Below are 25,878 nucleotides of genomic sequence, written 5' to 3'. Positions count from 1 at the left end.
CAGTATGCTGTCTGTCACTGTACTAGGCCTCTTGGTTATGTTTATGAGAAGACTCCAAAAGATCCTCTCTTTCCTGCTTGAGAAGAAGGTAATGTATTTGCTCTGCCTCACTGTGCAACAAATGCTAACAACCGAGCATATTGTTCCTTCCTCGGGAGAGATTTTCCAGCCATGGTGACAGAACTTGGGTTAGCAAGCAAGAGGTGGGTCAGGGTGAATAGGCCCGTCTTACGCTTTGAGAAGAACGTAAATCAATGGTTTCTAGTTTGTGATAGTCTTTCTCGGCAATATTCATTCATCAGTTCAATTTATACGGATTTCCCTTTTCTCTTCCTCAGAAGCTTTTGATGGCTTCCCAGTGTCTCAGGAATTAAGGTCATTACCACCTTGAGTCAACTGCCTTGTCAGCCTATGTGTTCCTCCTCCAGTCACACTGATGTCCCCTATAGAGTATTCTCACATCTCTGTGCTTTGCTTTTGTGGACTCTCCTGCCTACACTGTCCTTCCCTCCCTTGTTGAAGCCTCGCCTTTCCTTAAAAGGCCCAACTCCAAAGTCACCTTCCCCAGTGAGCTCTTCTTTGATGGAGCACCCAGATCACGTAGCTGATGCTCTTTTGTAACCCTCCCCACAGCCTCTCACAGTCAGGGATCTGTCTCTCTCTGTGGGCGAGCGTTTCAAGCTCACTGACAGCAAGGGCTGTCCCTCTTGTTTGTAACCCAGCCTCTAGCATGGAGCCTTGCACTGGAAGGGGCCCAAAACACTTTCGAGGAATTGTTCCACGAGCATCATTGACTTCCCTTGCTGCTACCTTACCCTTCTCTCCCTAATAAACTCCAAGACCTTACTTTTCTATTCCTCAACTGTATCTCTAATTCACTAAGGCTTTAATAAAAGTGTGTCTCATAAACACATACTGTTACTAAAGCACAAGTTTGGGCCATAGAGATCCCCTGTGACTCAAAATTCCCCAACCACCGAAGCTAAGGTCCATAGTTTCTTCACTTAGGGAACCTTGAGTGAAACAATTCACTCAAGGAACCTTGGCTAGATACTTTGGGTTCTGAGAGGCCGCAAGTTATTGCTATAGCCCTAATGCTAAAATGAAAGATTTTTGTCTGTTCCTACTGTTGTTTAGCATGAAAGCCCTGAGGATTAAGCGGTTTTAGTTACTGTTAAGTATCTAAGGCAAGATCTTTTCTGGCTCACCCTTAATATCCAAAGAAACGGGGTTCTAAGGGGTCTGAAGACAGTGTTTAAGATGAGAATCAGTAGGCCCCTGTCAGGTTTACACCAGGAGTGAGGAGGGGAAATGACCTATAATGGTGTTTTCATCTGGACCTCAGATTTAGCCCACTGAGCCCAAAGCCCATTCTGGGATGGGGGTCCCTGGGTTCTTGATGACCTTCTATATGCTCACCTCTAGAGTCCCACAGACTAGAAGGCGGCTTCTTGGAGCTACAGAAACACTTAAATTAGGGAGTGTAGATGCGGAAGCTCAACCCTAAAGGGGCAGTTAAGTGAGGAGGTCAATGTCTGACAGGATGGTAGCTGTTAACGTGAAGAACAACAGAAAAGCAAAACAAGTGTATCCACGTGTATTTTGGGGCGACGAAGGTAAGGGCTGGAAGGAGGGATCGAGCGGAAAGACTGGAGGGGCCAGTGAAACGTGCAGCTCCGAGGCGTACATGAGGACCAGGTCCACAGGCTCCGGACGGGCCGTCCCGGCCGGCAGAGGGCAGCAGCTGGGCGGGAGAAGCCTGGCGAGGGCTGCCCGGCGTCGACCGGCTCGCGGGGATACTCACTCCGTGTGGGGCGAGGGACTCGCACTCATCACTACCCGTCCCCGACCCTGCGGCCACCGCGCCCCTCGGGCCCCGTTACGGGGAGTGGCTGGGTGAGGGGGCGGGGCTCGCTGCGGAGGGCCTGGCCCTCTGCCCCGGGAAGGAGAGCGGAGGGGGCCCCCACCCCGAGTCCCCGGGAACGAGAGGGACGGGGTTTGGCGGGCCCCAGTACGCGGCTGGGAGGGGATCTCCGCGCTCGCTGCAGCATCGCCCGCCCCATCCTCGGCTGGACCCCTGGGCGCCCCGGGAGCCGTCCTCCAGGCCTCAGGCTTCTCCGCCGACACCCTGGCTGCTCGGGTTCCCGGCCAATCCCCGGCAGTTCGGCTTCCCAGGCCACGACTTGCGCCCGACAGCGGCCAAGGTGCGCCCCCGCCGACGCTTTCTGGAGTCGGGTCCAGCTCGCCGAGTCCCGCGCGGCAGCTTGGCGCTCGGGCCGTCGAGGACAGCCGCGGCGTGGACGTGGGCTGGTCCCCGGGGCGCCGGGCGCACTTGACCGTGGGCGCCGAGCATCCGGGCGGCGCGGCGCGGGAGGCGAGCTTTATGTAAATCGGGGCTGCGCCCGGGCGTCCTAGGTAGGATGGACCAGCCCCCCGCGCCTCGGCCCTCACGTCCAATAAGAAAAGCCCCAGCTTGACACCTGCCTATATACAGGCGAGCGCGCCCCCCGCCCGCGGACCGCGCGCACAGCCCGCACAGCCCACGCCGCGGGCCAGCGAGACCTCGGCCCGCCACCATGACTTCCAGTAAGATCGAGATGCCCGGCGAGGTGAAGGCCGACCCCGCTGCCCTCATGGCGTCCCTGCACCTTTTGCCGTCGCCCACGCCCAACCTCGAAATCAAGTACACGAAGGTAAGGGACAGCCGTCCACAGAGACTTTCTAGAACCTTCCTTCCTTCCTCTCCGTCATCTGTTAGGGGGCGAGGGAGGCGGGATGGAGTCGGGGGCCGGGGTCTCCTGGGCCCGTCTGTCATCCCCGCGCAGCCGAGGGACGCCCCGTCCTTGGGGCTGAGGCTTGTGAAGTCCTGCCCGGGTCTGGGGACACCTCGGGGACTCGCCCCCACCTGAAGCTGAAGCGCCGCGCCGAGGGCTCGCCGTCAACGGCTCCTTCCCCGAACCGCATCTGCCGCCGCCTTCTGAGTCTGTTCTCCGGGTCCCCACTGCGGCGGGGAAGGTGTCGGCGCCGCGTGGACTCCTCGAATGGAGAAGCAGGGGACCATGCAGTCGGGCTGTCGCTTCTTCCCGGCCCTCCGCCTTCGGGGGCCGCTCGGGGCTCGTCCCGCCCGGGTCCTCGCAGCCGGCACGGTGCGGAGCGGCTTTCCCGAAGGAATTGTCAAGGACGCAGCGCTGTGGCCGCCCTCGCAGATTTCCTGGAAACCTGGCTGCGGAGCACGGTAGATCCCATGTCAGCGTTTCATTCGGATTTTGTGGGCAGTGGCAGTTTTCCTGGAAAACTCGCAAACTCTTTAAATTTTGTGCAAATGAACGGGTTCGCCTTTGAACGGAAAAAAATTATTGTTTATAACGAACCCTGACATCTTGGGTTTGCCAGCAGGAATTTCTTTTCGTTGTTGGACCAAGGAAAAAAAGAATATGCGTTCGCCCCCTTAATGTAAATTGAATTTACTTTCTTTCTACAAATACGACATCGGAAAAATTTATTGATCACACACGGGGGCATTATAATGATATAGCATTTTCGTGGGGGAGAGGTAGATGGGGTTTAAAGTCGTGTTTCTTGGAGTTCATTTTACAATTCTCTTGTTTGATTTTCTATTCCTTTCAGTTGATTTTTATCTTAAACTTCTCCCGATTGACTTAAACACATACTGCGCACGTACAATATGGTTAAAGTTGTTTTCCATCATACTTATTACAAGATAAACTAAATTTTGTCGAGGAGTAAATTGTTTGGTTCTGGCTTAATGGTTGAAAGAGAAATTTTTTAAAACCCCACGTCAGAATATTGAGATTTTACTTGCATTGAGTTTTAGGATACAAATCAGGGTGATTCGTGTTTTGATTGCCGATTTAGGTGGATTTGGTGTACCTGTTAGCTTTTTTAGATGGTGTGACAAATTTTTGAAAGCCGTTTTAATGAGAAGTCGTTAGTGGTTACAGCCGTTTAGGCATTGTTTGCATAATAATTGTGGCAATGTGTTGCACACCGGGTTTAGGAACAAGCTGGGAAAGCATGCAGCATAAAAGTTTTGTTTTATGAGGGTCTCTAAGCTCTTCAGGCTCTCTTTTAAGGTCTTAAGATGCAAGATCCGCGAGGGAGAGAGGACCTAACCGTAGGCACTGGCATTGGGAAAGTCTAATTTTAATCTTACTTTTGATTTGATTTTCCTCCCAGCCCTGGAAAGTTGTTTTCCGCATGTAGTAGGTATCTCGGAATTTAATTTGGAAGCTCTTCCAGTTCTCTTTTCTCTAAACACCCCCCTCTCTTTTTTCCCTCTTGTTCTCCCCCAGTAGGAAAGACAACTGATTTATAGCTAATTGAAGCCTTTAATGTGGGCTCTTTTAGCTCTGGGGGACTTTTATCCAGTATCCACTTTCCCACTTATTACAAAGAAAAACAATCAGAAATGAAATAATGGATTGTAACTTGATTCTTTAATTTGTGGGGAGGAGGCTCCTTATTTTTGGTTTGACAAACAACCCTCATAAACACTGAGTAATGCTGATCTAAAGGCAAGCTCTTTGCGCGAAACCTTGTAAAGTCAGGTATCTGAGAACGTTCGCGGCAGCTCTACCCCTCGGCTCTTTAGGGAGACTTCTAAATTCTCCGGGACAAGCGTCGTGGGCAAGCAGCTTCTTTAACACGAACAGCAGAAGCTGCTCTTTTGGTAGCCGAGGGTAATGGGTAATGATTTTTTACTTAAAAGGAAAATAAGATTAATGGAGAGGTTTTTAAGAAAATTCGCTTATGATCAGAAGTGAGGGAAATTATATCAGCAATTTTAAGCAGAAGAATGAACGAGGTAGAATAGACAGTCCTTTAGAACAGTGATACCACATTCATTAGGAATTTTTTAAAGGGTGATGGCTAAAAATAAAATTATTATGTTGGAGAGCTTGTCGAATGTCTGGGAAACAAATATAATATTTGTGTCAGAAAATGGTACCAGATGTAGACGGATCCTTCATCGTTTTTGTCTTGTTAAACGAATACATCTTTAGTGAAGGATGCTATGATAGGATCTTTGAATATGATTTTGGGACCAACTTAAAGTCACAACTTATGTGTAAATGGTCATATTATGAGACTTTCAAGTAGCACGCGTTTAGAAAACTTTGCACTTGTGATCTTGTAGTTTTCTGTATTTTTCACCATTCTCTTTCTTCTTCTAAAAATATTTTACATTTTTTATAAAAGGGGAATGGGGGAGAGCGTTAGAAATAAAAGTTACTGCCTTTGTCTGTCAAAGGTTCAGTGAAAATGCTCCAGAACTAAAGTTCAATCCCCAAGGATGCTAAAAGGGCGAAACTTGAGGTTCTGTATCGACTTTCAGGCAGTTAGACTTAGTTTTAAAAATAAGCCTACCTCTCTGAAGTTCCAATACCCATTTTAGACTAATGATCAATGACAATACCGTCTTTGGAATATGTTATTTTTATTTCCCTAATACAGCAAGCTAGACACCAAGATTTAAAGATGGCTCTATATTAAGGAATATGTTTGGGAAAAAAAAAAGACTGAGTTAGTCAAGAAAGAGTGATAACTCAACCAACATGAAGTAGCAAGGGGATCACTCTGGAGTGAGAGAATGTGTACTCTCCTTGCTTGTATCCTAAGGACACTGCTTAACAGCTAGCATAGGAGTCTGATTGCTTTTAGTTATGCTTTTATGAATTAAAGATTTTCTGAGTTGCTTCTGTTTGATCAGTCTGGTTTTTAGAATTTTGTATAGCTGAATATATTACAGGAGTACACACGTTGTAAAGTCAAGTCTAGCACTTTACCGATTGCCCTTAACTGCAGGGGAGATCTCTGCCAGATTCCCAGAAGGTCTTTCCTATTGGAAACTTTCCTATCCCACCCCTACCTTCTCTATTGTCTCAATCATCAATTCTGGCTCTACTAGTCCCTGCTTCCCCCGACCTCCCCACTACACACACACACACAAACACACACACACATTGTGCAGTCTCTCTGTTGATCACTTTTTCAGTGAGAGTTTATGCCCATAACCTACTGTAACACAAAGAGTTAAGTTTCCCTCCAGCATCTGATACTGTGGGTAGCCAGGACAGAGGGAAGAAGGGGACATTTAGGGAGTACTGACTTACTAAACCAGAAGAGAAAAAATAAAAGACAGTAAACTGAAAATTAGAGCTAACGTGCGTTGGGTAACTACTATTTATTTTATTTGTTCATTTAACAACCTTTTATTGAACATCTGCTGTGTTCTGGGGTCAATTTTGATTCGGTTTAAAAGATATTTGGATGGCCATGTTCCTAACAACGGTGCTTGCCACTATGCTAGCTGGGCTGTGGAAGCGTCCGCCTTCTGGCAGCTTAGGGTCTCATTAGAAAGACTGAGTGCCAAAAATTGGTTGTCAGCGTGGCGGCAGTTCAGTTGATCAATGTAATAATTACAGTAATGGTAATAATACTTATAATGCTGCTTACATTGTTTATATGGCCTAATGGTTTACCTAGCCCTTGCATATATATCTTATTTGATCCTTGCAAAACCTTTTAAAGGAGAGAGAGTAGAAAGAAGTAGTAATTGATAAGGAAGACCTTGGTCTTGACTTTTAAAAAATTGATAGAACTTTCCTCACCATACGCTTTGTTTTTTCTAACAGTTACATACTTTTTTTCTTTTTGAGAGAGAGAAAGAATTTAAATCTTTATTTTTTGTGTTGCTTCTGTTGCACACATGGAGAGAATATGAACTGGTCTACTCCTCTTAAGAAGGAGCTACCTTGTGGCTTTTGATTATCTGACATTAAATTACTGTTTTTGATGTTTCTATGAGGGTTTTTTTTTAGGTCTGGGGCAAGATTCTTGCCTGTCTCAGGGATCATTTCTTAAAAGATGATGTGGATCTAGTGGCTTCCAACCCTCTAATCAAGATTGTCTGTCTTGATCATAAATTGTTAATCAAACTTCATGTTGATAGTGGACCTCAGGCTTTCAAAGAATGCTTTTTCATAATCGTACAGCTTTTTGATGTTTGTGTCATCTCCATATAGCCCAGGGAAGCTAAACAACCTCATCGTGGCACTTAAATTAGATCATTCTCCTGGGGTCCTGCCCCGATGCCTCCTACTATACGGGCTTACGTTACCATATGGAATCATCGTTTGCTGAGGCACTTCTGTCCTTTATTTCCAGAAAATGAGGAGTGATAGTCTCTCTAGTTGGGGGTAGAATATTCTCTCTGAAGAGCCTGTTCTGTGAGGTCTGATTTACTTTAAGCCAGGCGTGCATATAAGTTCTCGCTGCATTAGACAAGCATGATGATCAAACCATGACCAAACCAAAAACATCTCAAATACCAATAGACACAGTTTTCTCTCAAGGCTTTCTCAGTTGGATGATGGAATACAAATACTGATGTATCCTTTTGTCTTTTTAATTATCTTAGTGACAGCTTGCAGGGGTCAGCGAACTACGGACTGTCTGCCTGATTTTGTAAATAAAGTTTTATTGGAACACAGCCACACCTATTCAATTACATATTGTCTGCGGCTGCTTTTGGACTACAATGGCAGAATCAGGTAGTTGCAACAGAGACCATATGGCCTACATTTTAGAGAAAGTTTACAAGCCCTTCACTTAGAAAAATAAAGTCTTGGGGTTAAAATAGGCCGTTGTTCAAATCTTGGTCAGATGTGTACTTATTAGCTGTGTGGGCAGTTAACATTTATTTATCACATGGTTATGGAGATGCAATAGTAAACAAGGTATGGATGGGGTCTCCTCCCAAGGAGTTTCTTCACTGAGTGCCAACTTCAACATCCATCAAAATTGAGATACTTGTTGTCAGGATTAAATGAGCAAGTTTCTGGAAGCAAGTGGCATATAATGACAATAGCCAAGGGCTAATTCTATTTCATATTGGTAAAGTGATGATTGCGTTCCAAATTAATGGAGACCCATTTTAAGAACGATCAGAACTGTATGATCAATAAAGTTTTACAAAATAGGCTGTTGTTTACTATTTTACTTATCCATAAGAATTTAATATTCCAGGTAACTATGGAATCCTTATATGTTTTCACTGGATTTTCATCAAATGGGATTCCTTGAGGTTTCCCTACCAAGATCTTATCTTTACTAAAAAGTCATTAAATCAGACAATTTCCCAGCGAGTATTTTAGTAATCATATTAGATGTCTGACACATGCCAAAATTCAGCATTAATATGCCTCAGTATACCCACTTGGCTGGGCCTAAATGTCAGATTGCAAGCTGCCATTTCTGATATTTTAAGTATTTTGGACAAAGATGTTGCTAAGTCATCGGTAGGTAAATCTGGGAAGTATGGCAGCATATGAGGACATTCTCAGAAGAGAGATACCTTTTGAAAGTGGGAAGCTGTCTTAGTTTATATAGTTTAAAACTGAAAAGACATTCACTGGTCCTGAGTGCCCCATTTGGGGGCACTTCACCTTCCAGAAAGTAAAAGCCCCTTGCAGTGACTATTTTGAAAGCCCTCCTAACATTTCTTTAATTTCTTTATTCACTGTGACCAGTCATTTCAACTCCAGTCATTTCCCCTCAAACACTAAATCTATTGCACATGGAAGTGATTGCCATAATGTCACCTTGGTTAATTTTTAATTGTTTTTTCAGACATATCTTTGAGCTCTATTCCATTTTACCTTTCAGATATATATTATCCAAAGTTGGAATTTCTCATCTCTGGCATTTCTCTATTGCTTGTTTGTCTGCCTTTCACATGGAGTTATGTTTAAATGGTTTCCCTTCAAAATCTTAACTCTTAATGAGTTTATTTACAGCAAGTGTCTGTTGTGTCACATGATTTCAACACTTTTCAGGCTTTGAAAATTCCAGTTGGAATAATTATTGGGTGCTTTCTCCATCTAGACTTTTGCTGGGCTGGCAACAAAACTTCCCTGGGGCTAAACAGGGGGTTTATTGACCTCTGGAGAATGTGGTTAAAGATTAGAATGTCTGTGAGTGAACATTCTAATTTGTATCGTAGAAGGAAGCTTTCCTTTTACTCCAGTTCAGCTCTGTTACCTCCAGAAGTGGTTATCTGCTCTGTTTCCTTTCCTCATCACAGTCTGACCTTTGGAGAGCCCAAGTAGCAGTTTCTTTCTCCCCAGACCTCTGGAAAGATAAAACGATTGCCCAGTTGAAACTGGAAACACCTGTCTCTTATTTAGAAAGAATTTAGGATATCATGGATACCAAAACACTTTCCAATCTTGAAAAAATTCAAAATAATTAAAGATTATAATTTTATACATTTTTTCATGCATAATTGTCATTCATCTAGTCTAAACCTTCTGATTTCAAGTCTGATGACTCTTAGAGTTTTTTGCCCCAGGTCATTCCTAGGTATCTTTTAAAGGTTAAACTCAGTCAAAAGTGGTATAAGTTGTGTGGCTCTTTCCACAGGTAGGATGGAACCTATCACCAGGTAAGTGGATCTGGTGAAATATTGTGGGTTTCGTAAGCCCACTAACAGGCAAAAATAACCTACTTCCTTGCTCCCCCACCAATACACACCCCAAATCTGTGGGCTGAGGTGTGTGTAATGATGGAGGATTTAGGGTGGCAAGAAGAGGGGAAATGAGAAGACCTCACCTGGGAAGACAACATTATGAAATGTCTATACAGATCTACAGAGGGTAACTTATAGTTTTAATTCCCTGGGTGTGAAAATTGGACTTCCTCACTGAATGCTTTTTGGGAGGAGATCAGGAATCAGTATGAGACTGTTTTCGTTAAATTCTCCAGCAAACGTGAAACCAGTGAATACTGCCTCATCTATATTTAGAATCTGATACCCAATCTACCAATATAACTTGATTTTCACAGGAAAGGTTATCTAATTGTGTTATCGCAGGGTCATTTTTATTTTTAACTGCAGCCAGATCTGCCCTTTTGCTTCCCTGAATTTATTCATTTGTTTATTCATTTGACATTTATTAGAGCCTCTTGTGTACAAAGCACTGTTAGTCACTGTCTGGCATGAAGAGATGCATAGATGTGGGCCCTGCCCTGAAAGGCTGGAGAGGGTTCCCGCTTGGGTGCAGACGTGCACACGGTGGTGTGGTGGTGGTGTGTGGTAGAAGATGCTAAATGCCTGAGGTGAATGTGCTAAAGCGCTGTAGGATTCAGAAGGTGAAGAGATGTTTCAGGCTCAGCAGGTCAAAACACACTGTATTGTTAGACACACTAGACAGGAAATGAAATGTTTCAATCATACAGAAGAGTGTAGACAATAACACAATAAAAATGAGTATACCCATAACCAGATTTGTTAGTCTTAACATTTTGTGATATTTGCTTCTAATTTTTTCAAAGAAATCCATTGAAGCTCTCCCTTTGAACTCCCATTCCCCGCTCTTTCTCCCCCTTCCTCAGAGGCTTTTATCTTTTTCACAGGTGTATGTATGCATACCTGGATATGTATTCATAGACAATATATGCTTTATGAATGTTTTCTGTTTTGCATGATAAATCTTTTTATATAAATGGTACCATGATGGTATATCCTTTAATTTGCTTTGTTTGCTTAGCGTAATATTTTCAAGATTGACTCATGTCGTTAGATATACCTGCAGTTCACTCATTGTAATTGTTACATGCTATTCCATTCTTTGAACATATCACAATTTTTAATTCATTCTACTATTGACATTTAAGATACTTCCAGCATTTTGCTATTACAATAATGCTGCATAAAACATTCCTGAGCATATTTCCTATGTGCCTGGGTGAGAGACCTTCTAAGATATAGACTTAGAAGTGATACTGCTGGCTCATGGCGTATATGGGGCTACAACTTAACCAGCGATTGCCAAATCTCTGTCCGACATAGTTAGACGAGTTTCCACGGCCACCAGCAGTATGTCGGAGTCCTCACCTGTATTTGGAGTTCTCGTACTTAGTAAATTTCGCCAACCTGATGAGTGTGAAATGTTATCTCATTGCTGTTTTGATTTGCGTTTCATTGATTTCTTGTGAGCTTGGGCATCTTTTCATATGTCTATTGGCCATTTGGTTTTCTTCCTTTGTGAATTGGCTAGTATATCATTTGCTCATTTCTGTTTGTGTATGTGTGATTTTTACTGATTTGTAGCAATTTTTGTATATTCAGGATTATAATCCTGTGACAGTTATACACCATGAGAACATTTTCTTCCCCCTTGTGCTTTTTCTTCCTTCTCCTTCTTTTTTTGGTATAGTTGTCATATAGTTTTAAATGCCAATGGAGAAGAATTTTTCTTTTTTTTCCCTTTGTTTCATGCTTTTTGGTGTCTTGTTTAAGAAATCCATTCTTATTCCAGGTTTTTCAAGATATGCTTCTGTATAATCTTCTGAAAGTTTATTTTTATTATTAAAGATTTTACTTTTTGTGTTTGTGTCTTAATCCACCTGCAGTCGGTATTTGTTTATGTATAAGGACACAGATAAATCTTAAGGACAGGTGATGTAACTTAGAGGAAAGGCAACCAATATCAATGTGTAAAGAATTTTTCAAAGTTGTACTCTATGTGATTTGACCAGAATGTTTGGCTTTTCTCTTTTCTCCATAATAGGACAATATCAGAAGCTAGTCCTTCGTTGGTGGATGATTTTAGTACATGTTTATGTCCTTAAACTAAGAACAATAGTGCATGCCATAAACCTGCCTTTACGGGGTCATTGTACAAAACTCCAGGATAACGTGATCATTGTAACTTTTTCATGTCAAGACTGATTTCCCTACCTTTCTTACATTACTGCAACAGAATACGTGCTCAAACGTTAGCACGTGTGGTTTCTTCCTTTCTCTCACTCACACACACACCTCCGACTCATTTTTGAAGGGCCATCACCTGGTAAATAGATGAATTCTTCACTGTGTGCTGTTTTGTGTATAGGACTGGAGAAAAACTGGAGAGGTGACAGTTAAATAACGTGAAAAAGAATTTCTAATAGAAAGAACTTTCTCTTGAATAGCTAGTTCAGTACTGTGTTTTGTCTTGTTAGTTTAAAGAATTTAAATTAGTCCTGAGCACCAGGCTTCAAAATAACATTACTTTGTATTTTGTTAATGTTTTAACTTACTGTGTTTTAAACTGAAAGCTGGTGTTATACATTTACCTTTATCTTTGGGTTTCACAAGTTATTCGATCCATACGCATGTGCCTCTAATTCTAAGGAAGCTACTGAGGAAGAACTATTCTCCAACCTTAAAACGTAATCTAGCCTTCTGTGTTTATTACTCACGCAATACCTAACAGGGCTGGCCCCACACGTATTTTTTTAGGATGAACGTATGTTCTCTGAACAGCCATGTTGCTCGTTTGCACTACTCCTAAATGGTACAATTTTTGCCTTGTGTTACGTTTTACTGTGTAACTCCCTCCTCCTAAACTGTACCAGATTATAAACCCTTTTTCATCTTGGTGTTTCTGAAGCATCCAACTCAGTGTCTCACAATGTAAATGCTTAGGAAATGTTTGTTGAATGAATACTTGTTATATTTTATAATTAATAGCTACTAATAGCTACTCCCTTTATTAATAATACTACAATTTCCAAAGTGCTTTTCACATATAATTACATTTAATCACTGTGACAGTCCTACGGTGTGGATATTATATTAATATCCCCCATTTTATAAGCAAGAAAATCAAGCGTGTTCAAGTTAAGTAATTTTTCCGGGCTCAGTAGTTGGTAGGTGGCAATTTCAGGACTTGAATGATCGTCTTCCTTCCCCGCTTATGACAACAAGAACAAGCATAAGAAGCACAGCAAAGACAGTCAAATTGGAACAATTTGCCTGAAGCTCTGCTGTGTTTTACAGGATAATCCCAAACCCAGTTTTCTGACTACAAATCCCGAGCTGAATTCTAGTTGGTATTGTCGTGGCTACCATTAGCAACAATTTCAACCTGCCGTAAAGATGAGAGTATGCATTCAAACCAAAAAAAAAAGAAACGAAAAGAGAAGGTATTGACGTGCTCGCCCCTTTAGGTATGAGTGACCTGGGTAGGTGTGATTCTTTAGACGACGGTAAAGAACTGTGTTTCTGGATTCTCACTGGTTGGGTAGTCACACAGGGCCCTTAATAACACCTGTTTTTTTTTTTTTTTTCATTCAAAAAGTACTTTCTTTGTTATAGTTATTGAGATTCATTTGGGAGTGAGGATGGATGAGATTGTTGAAAGCAAGTCTGTTTCACCTTCTTTCTAATGCCTCCTCTCCCTCTTCAGGCCATCGTCTTGTGTAACTTGACTGTGACCTGTGTGGGAGAGACACTTGCTAGAAAGAGTTGGGTGGATGTATTGCACCTTGCCTTTTATGAGCAATCATTTCTCAGTAAGGCTTTATTAACTACTGTTAGATCCGTTTCTTACGTGTAAGCTCAGTGGGGATGCGGAGTAGAGAATTAGAGAGTGTTCCCCAGAAATTCGTGCACTATCCAAACTTTAATAGAGTTTCAGTGACAGAGGGTGGTGGTGGTTGGGGAGCACGATTAATGTTTCATTGTAAATGGCTCAAAAATCCTATCTCAAGAAACTGCTAACAAGTGATCCCCTTTAAGCCAGATCTTATAGTCTCCAGATTTCTCTGTCTTCACTTTTAGGCAGAACACATTTCTCTTTCTCCTCTGCTTCCCAGTCAGACTTACCCCTTCTTGTCACCTTTTCCGTCTCCTTTTTAATTGTTACGCACTTGTGCTTCTCTTCTGCTTCCCTAAGTATTTCTCTCAGGACAGGCCCTGATGAGCCCCATTTCTTGGTTAGACTCATTTACCTGTTTTCCTAAAATCGTTAGTTATGCCTGGGAACCTTTGTAGTCAGCTTTTCCAGCTGTTGGCCTAAATGGCCCTTAGGGAGACCAGAAGCAATGAACCTGGAATAACCACATTTGACTTCCGCGAGCCCTCTTGAGAATTTAGTAATTACTTAATGGATTGAATTGGTGACATACACTGTTCCAGATAACAGCCTGGGTTGCATTAAATTAACCTTCACAAATGGGTATTTATTGGTGTACTTTTAAAAGACTACATGTGTTGGCTGTAATTGCTCTTCCGTGTTTCTCCACGCTGCTAGGTATTTGTACTGGGTGAAAAATTTCTCAGATTAGAGCCTGGGTGGTAGTTCTAGCCATTTAGTGATGTGTGTCATTGTGTTCAGCACATTGAGCATAAATCCTGTCTTGTAAACAGCAGGGAGACTAATGAGGTTTGCCCACATTCTGGTATCATTACCAGGAATTCCAGCAGAGAAAAAGAGAAGGCTTCGAAACGAAGTACACAAGACAGAGGGATTTTTGGAACTCTTGATCTGAATTAAGGAGAGAGATTTCTGCTGAACATTTAGTACAGACGTATGTACAGATATGGGTACATAAACTCCAATTAGCTAAAAAAGAAACCAAACATTTGCTTTTAATGACTACTTGCACAGTCACTAACTTAGCTCTACAGAGAGCTAATGAGGGGCTTATTTATGAGTGTCTCTAATTGTGAGTGGTATAAAGGGGACAGCTATTGAAATAGCGCAGCTGTTAAAATGATAGCATGCTTTTTACTTTCTTGGAACTCTTCAACATTTCAGCCAACTAAAATTTCAGACCAATTTTAGTCTTAGAATTTTTGGAGGGATGCTGCTGTTATTTTTATAGTGAAAAATGACTTCTGAACACACCAGATCTCTTGCAAGAGGCCTTTCAAATGTGGTTTTTTAGGTTTATTTCAAATCTGTGTTTTTATTATTACTGTTAAATAACTTACGTGTTTTATAATGTCCCATCAGGGATACAAGTGTTGTTTAGCGCCTAGACTAGTTTTCTTCCTGGATTTGAGTTTTTGTGAAAGCTGGTATCATGGCAGCCTTGACACAAAGTGTGGTGCACACATCGTTGTGTTTGAATAAATGAGTGAATGAATTAATACTAGAAAATAAAATTATCTGGTTCCATTTGCAGAGTTACTAGGAGACAAAATGCCAGGACTAGAAACTGAATTCCAGGGCATAGTGTTTTGAAATGAGTAGCTTTCTTCCTTTGAAGAAAGCACGCGCGTGCACACACACACACACACACACACAGTCTTTAGGATGGAAAACTCCCCTCTTCCGTTCCTTCCCACTCACTTACCTCTTCTGAAATGTAAACCCCTAAGGGTGCATTGTAGAGTAGTGAACAAGGCTGTGGTCTGGGCATTAGAAGACCAGTGTTCCGGTCCCAGTTCTGCCACTGATGTGTGCTCATGTAACAGTTCCTTGTACGTGTAGGCACACAAAAAATGTTCATTGAATTAATGAACGAACAAATTGCTTGATCACTCATTGAGTACTTCCTTCTGTATTAGGCTCTGGGGATATGAAAATGCCTTGTGATACTGGGTAAGTTACTTAAATTCCTAGACGTCGGTTTTAGTACTTCTAAAATGACAGTGTGGAATGAGATGCTTGTTTATTAATCCACTTACTTACGAAAAGGACTGGCTTAGAAGTGCTATGAGATTTCTTTACCCCGCCCTGACTCTTCAGAACGCTTTAATTTCCTGGGCCCAAACCTGGCATTATGAGGCTCAGAAGAAAAATGCTGAACTTGTTCACACGTCTAGTTGTTGTCTTTCTGGGACCCAAAATTTTCACTCAAAACAATCTTGTTTAAAATATTTTCCCAAGGATGTCCTTATAATTACAGAGAGTAGTCGACAGAAATCTGTGTTAATGATTCTCCTTATATAAGTGAGTGATTTGCAGTGTCATAAAGATCCACTGGAAATCAAAATTTTTGTTCACTGAAGACTTACAGGACTAGAAATTAAAGCAATAACTCCCAAGAGAAATAGCCCTTTAAATCTTAGAGAAAATGGATTTTAATACTTGGTAATGGTGGTAGAAAGAAAAGGTTTGTTGGCACTTTTCCTCCAAACCATTTCAGCTGCTTTTCTGTCGGCCTAAGCTCGTGAAAACCATGGTGGGTCGGGTGAACTCTGTGGAGAGGGAACTTGTCAGGAGCTTAGGGCTTTTCACTTGAGTCTAATAGAGACTTAGCACTTTGCAGGTCAGTGCCACTGCTATTTGTCTCTGACCTAAGAGATCTGCAGTTCTTCACATCAAAACCACATCTTGCTGAGCAGAGATCAAACGCAGGAAGGTAAGGATTCTGCCAGTGATTTATCATGCCAGGGAGAGTGATCAGGCCAGATGGGGCCACTGCAAATGAAGTTGACATTCTGGCAGTTTCTCATATAGGTCTCACATGTAGTTATGGCTAGTTTTTCTTGTAGAGGAATTCCGGGTCAAGTGGCAGCTTTCAGTGGCATTTCTTAGCAAGACTTACCTCCAACATGAGGTTTGTTTCAAAATCAAGTCCTAGCAAGATTTTTCTAATGTTTTATTTAACTGGCAAATGGGAATTTCTTGACCAAATATTTGAAGGTTAATTTGAACTTTTCATTTGATGTCTCCTTTCCTCATTTTTCCTTTTCCAGGAAGGTGCCTATTAAAAAAAAGAAAAGAAAAAGAAAAATTAAGATGCTTTGAGGTCTAGAAAAAACCTTTCCTCCTAAATATTAGATACAACTTTAAGGTAATGAAATTGACTATAAACTGTGCACACTTAGGCTTGTTAGTTCAGCTTCACATTCATTAACTCAGAGACTTTAGGAATGAATTCCTGCAAATATTACCATCCAGTGCTGGGCTGGGGGAATGCATCCCATAGACCTTTTTGCATATTTGTGATCACCAAGAACAAAGAGGGAGAATTTAATCATTTAAGTATAAAATAGGTATAATTATGTTTGAAAGTATTTGCTAAGATTTGAGTCAACGGCAAGAATTTTAATTGAAAGAAAAAATTCAATAATCCCTCTCTTCATTTAACCATGTATGTCAACAGATACATGAAAATGATTGTGCTGCATAAAATTCAACTTGCTTTTTGTTTACACTCACAAGCGAATGTTGAGTCTCCCGTGGAGAAATCACTCATTGGTTGGTTCAAAGGCCTCTTCAACCTTAGGCTACGCACTGTTCCTGGCCCTCTGCCCAGGATGTTTGCCTTGTATCCTCAGTGGAAGATGATATTGATGTTTAAATGTAGTAGTTCATGCCATTAACTTCTAATTCAATGGAAGATACCAGTTGTCCCTTTTGTGTTTTGCTTTTTCTTAATGAGGAAAATTACCATAAACAGAATGGACTTGGTGGTTAGAACCAGGTCTCATCCTGTAGTCAAAGTTCACTTGATTCCCTGAGGTATCAGTTTATCTGTTCATAAACTGGGAATTACTATCCTGACTGATGAAGTACTTCAGTTCTGCAAGGAGCAAGTTTAAGTTATAACAATGAAATGGAATTTCTCCTAGTATTCACTTGGCATCCTTGGAATGTGTACAATATCCATGAAAACCTGATAAGATTACCAGATAAAATATAGTGCATCTAGTTAAATTTGAATTTTAGGTAAATAATGAATACTTTTTAAATATAAGTGTGTCCCATGATTTGCCAGTGATTTGGGACATACTTATACTGAAATTTAACTCATTGTTTTTCTGTAATTCATATTGAACTGGGCATCCTGTATTTTTACTTGCTAAAACTGGCAGTCCTAACCCGTTATGCACATGGTTTGTGATTTTTATCTGTGACCAGCAAATAAACATAATTTTAATGTAAAATTAATTGGCAATAAAATCAAAGACCAAAGGAATCCTTTAAAATTATTGCACTCAAATACTGAAGAAGAGTGAAGTAGACAGACTTTCTTTTTTAACCCTAGCAAATACTATGAATAAATAAGGCAACTAGGCCCATTGCAAAGACAGCTTAATCTCCTAAATGAATCGCTCCAGCCTTTTAATTCAAAATCATACAAACAAAAACATTGAGATAAGCTGGGTGCTTTTTCAAATGGGGACCCCTGTGGCTTTGAAAATAAACACTTCAGCCTCCTTCCCCCCACCCCCAACACCCACGCTCACACTCGCTAGCCTTTCTGATGTCTTCTATTTGCAAATGAACAGGCTGAATTCTGAGAAAGTCAGAATACTAATTGAACCTAGGGAAGATAGGCAAAGGAACATTTGTTTCCAAGCAGAAGACAAAAAGAAACATGTTATGACTTGCTTTCTCAAGACTGACAGGAGGATGGTAAAGCCCTTCCCAGTTTCCTCTTCTCAGAGCACATTCCCACCCGCCTGCTAAGACCCTCTCAGGGCCAGGCAGCCCTAGTAAGTTTGAACCAGCCGGCCTTAGCCTGTCTCTGTGGCAGACTCAGAAAACAGTAGCAATCAGAAATTCTGGGAGACCAGTTAATGCGTTGGATAGCCTTCACTATCTTTACCTTCTTCCAGCTTCCTTTTCCCCTTTGTGTCTCTGATGGTTTGGCAAAGGGGTCTTAGTTACTAGCAATAGAAAAGAATAAGTGAATGAAGAAACAAACACACACAGAACAAGGAGTGACTAGCTTCTTAAGAGCACTGATAAATTGCTTTAAATTGATTGTTTACATTCAGTTGAATCAGAATCAACTAAAAGTTTGAATGCATGCTATGCCAGGCTTTTCAATAATCCAGTACTTTATTTAATTCTTACAACCTCTGGATGGGGAGGTTTTATTGTCTTATTATACAGATGAGAAAAATCGAGCCATAGAAAGTTTAAATGACACACCTAAGTCACGCCATCTAGTAATCTTTATGCACATAGGAATTCCACCCATTAAGAAATCATGTGAGAACAGTGGGGAGGCAGAACTTGATCTTCGGACACCTTTGTCTATTTTTGTGGTTAAAGAAAACCAAAAAGACCTCCGTGCGATTCAGCTTCGGTGCTAGTCCCACCTGGTGGTAGAGCTAAGGGAGACGGGGAAAATTAGGCAGTGTAGGTCTGTGGTGGACACATCCTGCCATAACCTCTGGAATTCTGAATCCAATGAAATACTAGGACTGCCCTAATCTGTATCTCAGGTCCCTGGAATTACCCCCAAGCCCTTGAATCTGAGTGATCCACGCAACCTTATTCTGGGAAAGAGACGAGCAGCTCCCCCTCACTGGCCCCAGTTCATTTGGATCCAACCTTGTCCCCACAAGGCTAGCCAAACTGAACTGTCCTCTGGGGAACGTGACTAATGACCTTTTGTCTCTGTACTCTCATCAGTGTCCTTTCACTTTCAGAAAGAGACCTTGAGGATAGATGGTTATGTGAGAAGCTGGGTAGATCTTTGCTACCTAATGACTAATGTCCTAACTTATTTCTGTTTACAACAGTAACACAATTTGTGTAATCATTGAATGTTTGTGTGATGTGTTAGGCATGCAACATTTATTTTCAAATACTCTGGCACGATCACTTTAGATTAACATTTTAAAGCTGTTAGAAAACGTTGCCTCTAGTTTCTCCTTTCTTTTGGCTTGTGCCCTCTGCAGACTTTGAAAGTCTAGTTTGCAGTTTTTCTGGGTGAAAGCTTTCCTTGTTTCTGCTTTTCAACCTAGGATTCAGGATAAGTGGGGTTCAGAGCATACAGCGTGGGCCCATTATTTAAAACTTTTAATTGATTTAAAATTAGAATTGATAAATTAGTCCTTGTCAAAGCAAGCTTTGTAAGACCACACTTTTTGCCAGTAAAAGATGACACCTATTGAACAAAGGCCATGTCTCTATAATATCAAAACATTGACTTTAAAGTGAAAAATGCAATCAATCATCTAGGTGTTTTCCTATACAATACCATTTGGGTGTTTTTTCACTTTTTAGGCAGATGTTTTGGCGTGAAGCCAAGCAAAGAATGGAAGTCAACAGAACCACTTTTGCTCTAGCTACCTAGATATTTCAACAGGAAGGTTCTCCCCCATAAATGATTTGAACACTTGCTTCATTATTTTACTTTAGATAGGAAGCCTCTTAATTGGAAGTAAAAGAAGATGGGGATTTTTTGCATTAAAGTTAAAAATACCTTTATTACCTTCGATTGTAATATTCAAAGACTGCCAGCTTTGCAGAGTAGCATACTGAGGTGCTCATCGATAGAATTGTTTCTAACAATAGAACTGCAATTTTACATGGTTGAATGATAGCGCCGTCTGTTGTTTGTTGTGTATAAATCTCTTTAAAGTATATCAAGTAGCAACAGTGGCGCGATCACGTAAAAGGAGATAACTAACATATGACAAATGCTCAAACTCTTTCTTTGTGCTGCTTAATTAAAAGTAATTGAACTTTTTCCTATAAATAGATCAGTCTGGTTATCGATTTGCTATCTGGTACTCTTCTTTGATGAACCAAAGGCAGTTTAGTGGCAGGCTGAGTAAAAGGCAACTCTCCAAGGCACAGTCCACTGCAGGGTTTCATACAAATCGTTTGAAGCATTTACTATTAAAAAAACAAAACATTTTATTACTGAAATAAAACATGGCAGCTTTATGTCAAAGATTCATTGAAGATAGGAAATTATTTACACCTAACTCCTATTAATGCCTGCTGCTTTGAGAATTCCTCAGGGTTTAGATTCCTCAATTAGAAAGTTCCTGGCGGCCTCTCTGTATTGTCATGGCCACTTTGCTGTGGGCTGAAAAGCAGTAAGTCTCGTTTGTCCTGGGTCATCTTCCTGCTCCGGAAGTGGCCAAGTGACGTGGCTTGGCTTGCATGGCGAAGCTTCACTGTTTTGTCATCTTTATCTAAGTAACTGCTGAGATTTAGAAAACAACTTAAAGCAACTTTTAGATGAATCGGATCCCTGTTGACAGCCAGTCTGAATTCCTTGTTCCATTTTCACTTCTTTCCCCAGTAACATAATTTGTTATATCTTTGAAACACTGCATGTTAGGATGTACAGGAAACCAAATGAAGCCAGGAGACCTTTCTTCAAGGAACTTAGAAAGGGGAGAAACTTCCATTTTAGCCAGCTAAGCCTTAGCCACATTCACATTTTATCTCACTTAATTGTACAACAGCTCTGCAAGGTAGATAAGCCTTATTTCTGTTTTTACAGAGAAGGAAACAAAGCTCAAAGAGTTTGAGAGTCTATTTAAGATCGGTCAGGATTACGCAAGTGGTAAAAGGCAGACTGGTATTTGAATGGAGATCTTTCAACTCTGGTACCTCTCTTCTAGTTTGGTCTATAAGGAAGATACAGGAATACATGCAAGATTAATCATCTCCATCCTTGATGAATTTCCTTATTTCTCTACTTTGTTTTATATACATACACACAGACTTCATAACCATTAACCATCATGATTGACTAAATTAAGCAACTTCAGTCCCTATACTTGTCTTGGGGAGAACGGACTTGCGAGTTACTTTGTTATCCTGATAGTCTCTTTTGAAAGAAAGAAAATTGCATAAGCCAGCCCAATCACCTTGAATTGGCTTTCAAGAAGTCCACCTTTATGATCTTTACTGTTTTAACCCAGAAACACAAGCATGTACTCCATTCATATTTCAGACCACCTCTCTTGGACGCGCTGAGACGTGTGTTCCTTTCAGGTTTGGGAAGGGACACTTCTGTTTGGCAGAAAGCCTTCATTGCAGTGGAGTATTGTTCCTGTTAGCATTCTTAAAGGCATTCCACCAAGAAGAGAATAAAATTTCTGAGATGGGGAAATATATGACACTTCCTTCCCAGGTGCTCAGAATCTAGGAAGCTATGAAATATTTACGGAAGGAAATTGTTCTTACAGATCTTTTTGAAATGCCTTTGTGGAGTGTCTCTAATAATATGCCATTATGAATTTTCATTTTAATTCTTTTAGCTGGGAGAAGTACCTGTGAGCCAAACAGCTGTGACTGTTTTATAAAGACTTTGGCATGTGATGCCCTTTTCTTAGCCTTGGATACCTGGATTCTATAGAGAAAGGAACATATGAAAAAAGAATCACTTTGATGCAGTGAAATTGTAACCAGCTCCTAATTCAGTCAAGGTTGGCCATTCCATCTTCCTCTGCTCATCCAAAACCAACCATCCTGTGAGAAGTCATTAGGTAGGGATTGGTTTTGAAGCCCCCTTGCTGGATATTCAGATATAGCCCTGTGGTTGTTAGAGTGCAAAAATGTTCTTTGCTAAGCCTAGGAAGACAGTTTCCTATCTGAGGATCACAATAGTCTGACTGCTGTCTGTCCTCTGGCAGAAGTTTTTACTTCTGCACCTGGGGAGACTGCAGAAAATGTCCCAGGACTTCATCCCTAAGCAGAGTCACATTAGGAATATAAATCACCACCGTTTCCCTGACACATTTTGCTTTCAAGAAAGGAAATGAAAAATTATTTTGCTGTCACTTGTGTGGATTTGCTGAAGAAAAATGGGACTCAAGCAAGATTCCTCATGCTGAATAATTTTTGAAGAGACATTGTGAAAGAGATGTAGTGAATATTGCTCAGATTCCCCGGTCACCCATCAAATCGGCTTTCTAAAGAAACATCAACAAAAGTTAAATTTAGAAAAAGCACCACAATGGGAATTGGAAAATAGGGATTTCAGTCTCAACTCTGCCGCTAATGGGATGTGTGACCTCCGGCAAGTCATTGGACTTCTTCTGATACATTTTGGGGGGGAAGGCGGGCAGTTCCCAGTTGTTCTTGGTGATGACTTTGAATAGGTTTTAAAATGCTTGTTGTAGGACTCTTTTCCACCTAAATTTCACTTTGTCAGGCGTTCCAGGTTTCAGATCACTCAAGAGAACTCCACTGTTATGGGCCAGTGCCCCAGAGAAAAGTGGTCCTTTTTGAACCACCTTCATTCTAAAGGGTTTTAAAGGGTTTTAGCAACATACTGTGGTCCTGCAGTCTTTTTAGGTGAGTAAATAACTCCATCGTCTTGGCGGTGTCTGTCTGGTATATTGGTTGTGTGTTCAAGCTGCACATATTTGGAAAAGGAGGCAGTCACTTTTGAACCCAGAGGATGGACCCTGCTGTGGGCACGGAGATGTGTTATTCAAAAGATTATGAAACCAACCTGCGCTTAGGGAAGGAACAAGACAAACCTACAGTGTCACAGGACTTCTGGTAAACTTTCATATTGAGCGCCCACTGGTGGCCACATGTGTTCTTTATCCAGTACCTCAGATGTACAGAGTTCTAGGAGTAGGAAGTCCTTAGGGTTGCCATCTTCCATTCAATTGGTAGTAGCTTTCTAAAGTGCCATGTTGGAAGGTATTCAGAAGTTTAACCAAAAGTGTCATAAGCAATTATCAATGTCTGTCAAGGGGGCTGGACAGAAGATTTGTATCACAGGTGCCATAGTCTAGCCTGTCTTTGGTCACCAGGTCTGGTACTGTCATGGATAAACTGAGGGCTGAGGAAACCGGGAGACTTGCTGGACATTTAGTGTGAAACCAAGACCAGAACACAAGCACTTCACCACCTCTTCATTTTTCTGCTGTAGAAGAAAATAAGACTGTTAAAGTGGTTACCCCATGTAAATAAGCCCCCAGGCATAGTCAACATAAATAGTAAATTGTCAAGTGGCCACACTGCGTAAGTGCTAGTGGTCGAATGAGGAGACTGCAATTCCAGTTTGCCGTTCCAGGCTTCAGATCACTTAAGAGAACTCCAGTGTTATGGTCCAGTGCCCCAGAGAAAAGTGGTTCATTTTGAACCACCTTCATTCCAAAGGTTTTAGCAAGGTACTGTGGTCCTGCAGTCTTTTTAGGTAAATCAGTGACTCCATTGTCTTGGTGGTCAGGTGTCTATCCAAAACCAGGTTCTGGATGAAAACAGGTTGTCTTAACCTCAATTCAGACAAGAAAGAGTAGGAAGCATACAGTATTCGTGGGATGGTATTCAATGCAGATTGAGGGCCCAGCTTCTCTCGATAGATGAAAATCGTTCTAGAATTCCAAGAACTTTGACTCCTGAAATTCAGAACGTACATTGTTTTGCTTTTTGTTGGAAGAAAGTATTTGCTTCTTATGTAATAAAAATACATATCAGACATTTATTGAACAACTGCTACTTCACTTTTTCCTTTTCTGGGTACTAGAGATGCAGAAATAAAGAAGGTGTAGTGACATCGCATGTGTCCTTATGGAGCAAACGATCCAGTGGGGGACATAGGTAAACTGTTAGCGGACAGTATAGCATGTAGGCAGAAGTCAGGTCAGAGGTCCAGCAGTTAGCTCTGTCTGACAGGATTTGGGAAGGCTTTACTAAGAGGTTGTATTTGAACTCAGTTTTGAAGGATGACTAAGATTCTACTGTTTTGTCAGCTGAATAAGGGAGGGAAGCACAGCATGTTCAAAGATCTTTATTAAAGTTCCTAGCATATTATAAATTGGTGTGGTTTTAGGATAGTGGGGGAAAGGGAGGAGGAAATATGGTGTTGTTTTGTCTCTGTGTGTTTTTCGTTTACATAAATGGTATTGTGCTCTGGACGTTGTTCTGGCTTAGAAACTTGGTGAGGAGTGGCCAGCGGTGAGACTAGAAAGGTTGATTGGGACCAGATTATGAAGGAACCTATCTCTTGGGAAGAAACATGTTTAATTAATCATTGTGACAGTGCAAATGGCACTTCAAGGTTATGCAGCAGTGAACGAAATTGAGCGAGGGCACTAGTCTCTTACACATGCCAGTATCGAGGACTGCGAGGTAAAGGTAGGTTCTGAGTCCCAGCTTTACTCCATTCCTAGCGGTGGGCAAGTTTCTTCACATCTCAGAGCTTCAACTTGCTCGTCTATAAACAAGGATAATAATGGGGCCCAGCTTATATAATAATTTTGGGGATTAAATGAGTTTTTACATGTAAAGTGTCTGAAATAGTGCTTCGAACATAGTAAGCACTCAGATGTTAACTTTTATTATTCCCCCGACTGATTTCATTTTTAATTCTGACTTTACAGTAAATGTCCTAATTATATTCTTTCTATTGCCTTTGGCCTAACTGAACACAGATCTTTAATTTAAAGTTGTAGTTTAGCGGAGAAGAGCGGAGAAAACCAGTAACGTTGAGAGGAATGGAAGCGCTCTGTACTTAGCTGCAGGAGACTAGGTCTAAATTTTTGCCCCACAAATTATTTGCCGTCTAAACCTGCCCTTGTAACATAGACCTTAGCCTGTTCATCTGGAAGGACAATACCTACATCACAGATTTCTTATATGGATTAAATGAAATAGTGAAAATGCTCAGTATGTGAGGGGCACCAAATAATGTTAATAATCTAAATTATTTATCGAATGCGTGTCGTCCACGTACTTAGGATTAAAACAAATTCCTGTCCCTGGATCATGTCCCTGCAGGTTGTTTAGTGTTCGTGGTGTAGCAGAACCCGTGTCGATGAGCTCTGAGGGACTTACTCTTCCAACAGTGCTGTCTTTCCAGCTGTGGGCTCAGAGCCAGTGCTTTCTTTGATGAAACCTGAGTCCTCTCCTCAGAAGGACGTTCTTTTGGCTTCTGTCAGGCATGGCGGGTTCTTCGGTTAGATTTCTCGGAGGCACGCTAATTACCTGTCTAGTGTTTTATGAAATAAGGACATAAAATGTATTATCTTTGGAGCATATTCACAGTAGGTATTCAACAAGTATTCTTGAGTGTTGTTACCGCATCATATTATGGGAGCTGGTACTGTGTTGGTCTTCCCCCCTGCAGTGCTGAATACTTGTTTCAAGGGCAATGGCTGATTCTTACTTATTTCTGTATCCCCCAGTGCCTAGCATAGTGCCTGACATGTAGTAGGTCGTAATAAATGATTCTGAATAAAGGAAGAATTAATAACTTCAAGGGAGATAGAACAAAGATGCCAACTGCCTCCCCTTTCACATGTAACTCTCCTCCCTTTCTCTTCTCTTCCCTCTCTCTTTTCAGCTCCGCCCTTCCCCCCAATAATCAGTGTTGTGAGTCACTTACTAGCCTTAATTCGCCTTTTTAGAAGAT

The 25,878-nt window shown here is 41.4% G+C and overlaps 1 protein-coding gene across 3 annotated transcripts in view; it reads left to right on the top strand.

Moving 5' to 3' along the window:
• Positions 1–1,821: 1,821 nt before the first annotated feature.
• The window catches only part of ALDH1A2 (aldehyde dehydrogenase 1 family member A2), a 91,376-nt gene continuing 67,319 nt past the window's right edge, over positions 1,822–25,878 (top strand). The window contains exons 1-2 of one of the 3 annotated variants that reach the window (XM_046649985.1): positions 1,822–2,415; positions 2,495–2,693. In XM_046649985.1, coding sequence (XP_046505941.1) covers positions 2,577–2,693 — 117 coding nt within the window. In that variant the 5' untranslated portion in view covers positions 1,822–2,415; positions 2,495–2,576. Of the gene's footprint in view, positions 2,416–2,494; positions 2,694–2,768; positions 3,236–25,878 lie in introns of those variants that run through there. The other 2 variants (XM_046649992.1, XM_046650002.1) reach the window with 2 other exon arrangements.

Source organism: Equus quagga, chromosome 2, assembly GCF_021613505.1.
Source record: "Equus quagga isolate Etosha38 chromosome 2, UCLA_HA_Equagga_1.0, whole genome shotgun sequence".
In the NCBI taxonomy this organism is placed as follows: Eukaryota; Metazoa; Chordata; class Mammalia; order Perissodactyla; family Equidae; genus Equus; species Equus quagga.
This window is presented reverse-complemented; position numbering and strand designations above follow the sequence as displayed.